General features: G+C 56.1%; 1 protein-coding gene across 1 annotated transcript; it reads left to right on the forward strand.

Annotated features, from left to right (window-relative positions):
* The first annotated feature begins 967 nt into the window (after positions 1-967).
* LOC142003908 (protein S100-A7-like) lies at positions 968-3,062 on the forward strand. The gene is made up of 3 exons (XM_074981274.1): positions 968-1,049; positions 1,768-1,932; positions 2,707-3,062. The coding sequence occupies exons 2-3, from the start codon at positions 1,789-1,791 to the stop codon at positions 2,851-2,853; spliced, it is 291 nt and encodes a 96-aa protein (XP_074837375.1). The 5' UTR covers positions 968-1,049; positions 1,768-1,788; the 3' UTR covers positions 2,854-3,062.
* The last annotated feature ends 260 nt before the right edge of the window (positions 3,063-3,322 follow it).

Genomic DNA, 3,322 nt, shown 5'->3' on the forward strand with positions numbered 1-3,322 from the left:
TAGACAGAGGCCACGAGACATTCTCTCTCTTATTCTCTGTCCTGTTGTAATGATTCCCAACACTCTCTTTGCTTTGCTGACGGCTGCTGCACACCGAGTGGCTGTTCTCAGAGAACTGTCCGCAGTGACTCCACAAGCTCTCGCCCGAGTGGGAGCAGCTAAATTGGTGCCCCCCATTGTGTGTGTTGGTTGGAATTCCGGTTTCCAATATGCAGCCCTTCATGTGCCCTGTTGTTGTCCAGCCACCGTTCTGAGAGAGCCTCTTGAACCTCGTCACAATCTGCTTTGCACTGAACTAGCTTGAGCAGTTTAGTATCATCTGCAAATGTTGCCACCTCCGTTTACCCCTTTCTCCAGCTCCTTTACGAACACGTTGAATGGGACGGGTCCCAGTACAGACCCTGCGGACACCACGCGCTCCCTCTCTCCGTTCGGAAACTGACTGTGTATTCCTGCCCTCTCTTTTCTATCTTTTAACCTGTTATCAGCCTGGGAGAGGAGCTTCCCTCTCGTCCCCCGACAGCTTCCTCAGTTCCGAGTGGTGGTGGGAGACAATTAACGGAGGGAAGATTTCTTGTCTGGCTGCAGACGAGCTTTTCATCTTTGCTGGTGACCAGCCCTCCCGCACAGGGACCCAATGGGGAGCAAGTGGGGCAGAATGGCCATTGTTCCAGGCCCTTCAAATTGCCACCAGAGTCCTGTGCAGTGTGGCATATGGCTGACTGCCCCTAGCCGGAGGCCCTGCCATTTCTGGGGGGCCTGGAGTTGTGCCCCTCCATTGCCTATGGCCCAGAGAAGTCTGCAGCCCCGTGCCACTCTCAGCTGTTACTTCCTGTACAGGTGCCAGAATTGTCGCCCGGGTGTGCTGGGTGCGGTGCTGCCGGCCATTGCACAAGTCTGCTGGATGTTGCTCAAGAAGGAAAACAGGAATGCCGCCGTGGGAGGCAAGACTCAGTGCAAGGTGTATAAAAGCCTCAGGTCTCCAGCCTGTATTCACCTCAGCTGCCAGCTCCACTCCTCTTCAGCTCCCAGAGCCGCGTGGAAGTCTGGTGAGTTACTTGGAGCATGGGCCGCCGGCCCGCAGAGGGTGCTAGAAACAGGAGGGAGTGCGGGGAGGTTGTTGGGAGACCTCGGAGCCGGGTCTCCTGGGAGCAAGGATAGGAAATGCGGCACACAAGGCAGCTGGGTGCGGGCTTTGCTTTCTGTGTCTGACTATCAGTGGGGGCTGGAAGGGCAGAGGTAGCACTCGCGGGAAAGGGAAGTCAGGGAAAGGCCAAAGACGGGAGTTCCACTGCTGGGCCATCGCCGAGGAGAGCTGGGCTCAACTACACCTCTGCACGGCCTCCGGAGCGACCGTATTCTCTGTGTTCCCTCTGAGCGGAGTGCTGGGCGGCCGCCCAGGAGAGAGCCAAGTGCTGCCCTGCTAATGTGCAGAGCGCCCACAGCCGGCCAGCAGCCTGTGATGCTCTGGGTGGTGCACATCTGTACAGGCCTCAGTGTACAGGACAAAATTTATTCTGCCCAGGGATGGGAAAAATCATCTGGAACGTTGGCAGGGACTGTCTCCTGCTAGATCTGCAACTGCACCTAGCACAACTGCGGTTGGATCCGCTGCGGGGGCCATTTGAAAAGCAATCCCAGGTTGCTGTTCTAGGTGCGATCCGCAGGCCAGACAAGCGCCAGTCGAGGCCGATTGAGGCAGAGGGGAGCGTTCCTGCCCATGCTGTACTTCCAAACCTTCTTTTAGCTGCTTCCGGCCTGTTTCAGGTCCCTTAGACACTTGGCGAGATGGCGAGTGACTTGGAAGGAGCCGTGAACTCCATCATCGATATCTACCGCTCATACACCAAAGACCTCGACTGCCTGGATCGGGAGGGGTTTGAGAACCTCATGAAGGATCATGCAAGTCATTTTCTCGCTGACACTTGTCCGGTAAGGCGGGATGCTGGTACAGTGCGTGTGCGGCGGTGGGAGGCTTCCCACCTGCGAATTACAGCCTCCCGCTCCCTGTTTCTGGGAGACATTCTGCTTTGGGGGCTGGAGAGCCAAGGGAGCCAATAGAAACGTGCGCCACTGTGCTGCGGCTTTGCTCTTTAAGCCAACGTGTGCTGCACGGAGGCGAGACTGACGCTCTGTTGGTAACACGTGTTCTGACGCCATGAGCTACGGCACTTTGTTCTGGACCTGATCTCTTCCGCTCTTAGGCAAATGCCTTTGTGGAGAAGCAGCCACAGCTAGGCAGGAACAGGGAAACGGGTACAGGGGATTTGCTGGTGCACAGGGAGAGTTTTTAGACGTAGTCTCAGCTTTCTGTTTTGGCTGCCCATGATAGGTGTCAGTTACCTCCCTTCAAAGTCACAGGGAGCGGGCAGGTCCCCGTAAGCGGAGCATGTGGAAGGCTGCTCAGGAGAGATTTAGGTCCTGCCTGGCTAACAAACAGAGCACCCACAGCTGGCAGCGTGTTTCTATAGTTGGTGCACCTCTGCACATGCACTGGTGCACATCGCAAAATTTATTCCACCAGTGGGTGGAAAAAAATTAGGGGGCCCTGGGAGCTGGGTGTCTAGCTGGCCCTTGACAGAAGGGGCAGAAGGTTATGCTGCAGTTAAGAGTGGCAAGGATGGTTCAGTGCCCAGCACCGGCTGTGCGACTCGCTGCCACCGCATTACCAACAGATTCTTCCTTTTGCTCTTCCTCCTTCTGCAGAGTGATACGACAGTAGAGGAGTGCATAAGCCATCTGTTTGATGACACTGACAAGGACGGAGATGGCTGCATCCATTTTAATGAGTTCTGTAGCACCGTGGCGATGGTGGCCATTCACGCCCATGATCATACACATCTGCCTTACTAATGAGCCTGCGGGCAGCCGGAGAGGGGCGTGGGCACCAACAGGGTCCCCGTGAGCTCCTCCAGGCAGCGACATGACAGCAGTGACCGTAAACCCCACCAGCAGCAAGAACTTCTGCATCACAATATGAGCTTTTGCAAATCGTTATTGCATGTAACCAGAGGTCGGCCTGTGTGGGCCGATAACGCAGCAATAAAGCTTACTGCAGCATGCTCCCCTGCGTCTGTGCACTGTGCTCGCCGTGCGCCCGTCAGTGATGTCACCCAGCAAACGCGGGTCCTCACCTGAATGGGGGTGGGGGGAGCAGGGTGGTGCATGGATAAGATACAAGTTACAGAGGGCGAGGTCTAGGTTGGATATTAGGAAGTACTGTTTGCCCCGGAGGGGGGTGAAGCAGTGGAACGCGTTACCGAGAGCGGTGGTGGAAGCTCCATCCCTATGGGATTTTACTTCCCAGATTGACAAAGCCCTG

The sequence above is a fragment of the Carettochelys insculpta genome, chromosome 30 (genome assembly GCF_033958435.1).
Source record: "Carettochelys insculpta isolate YL-2023 chromosome 30, ASM3395843v1, whole genome shotgun sequence".
NCBI lineage: Eukaryota > Metazoa > Chordata > Testudines > Carettochelyidae > Carettochelys > Carettochelys insculpta.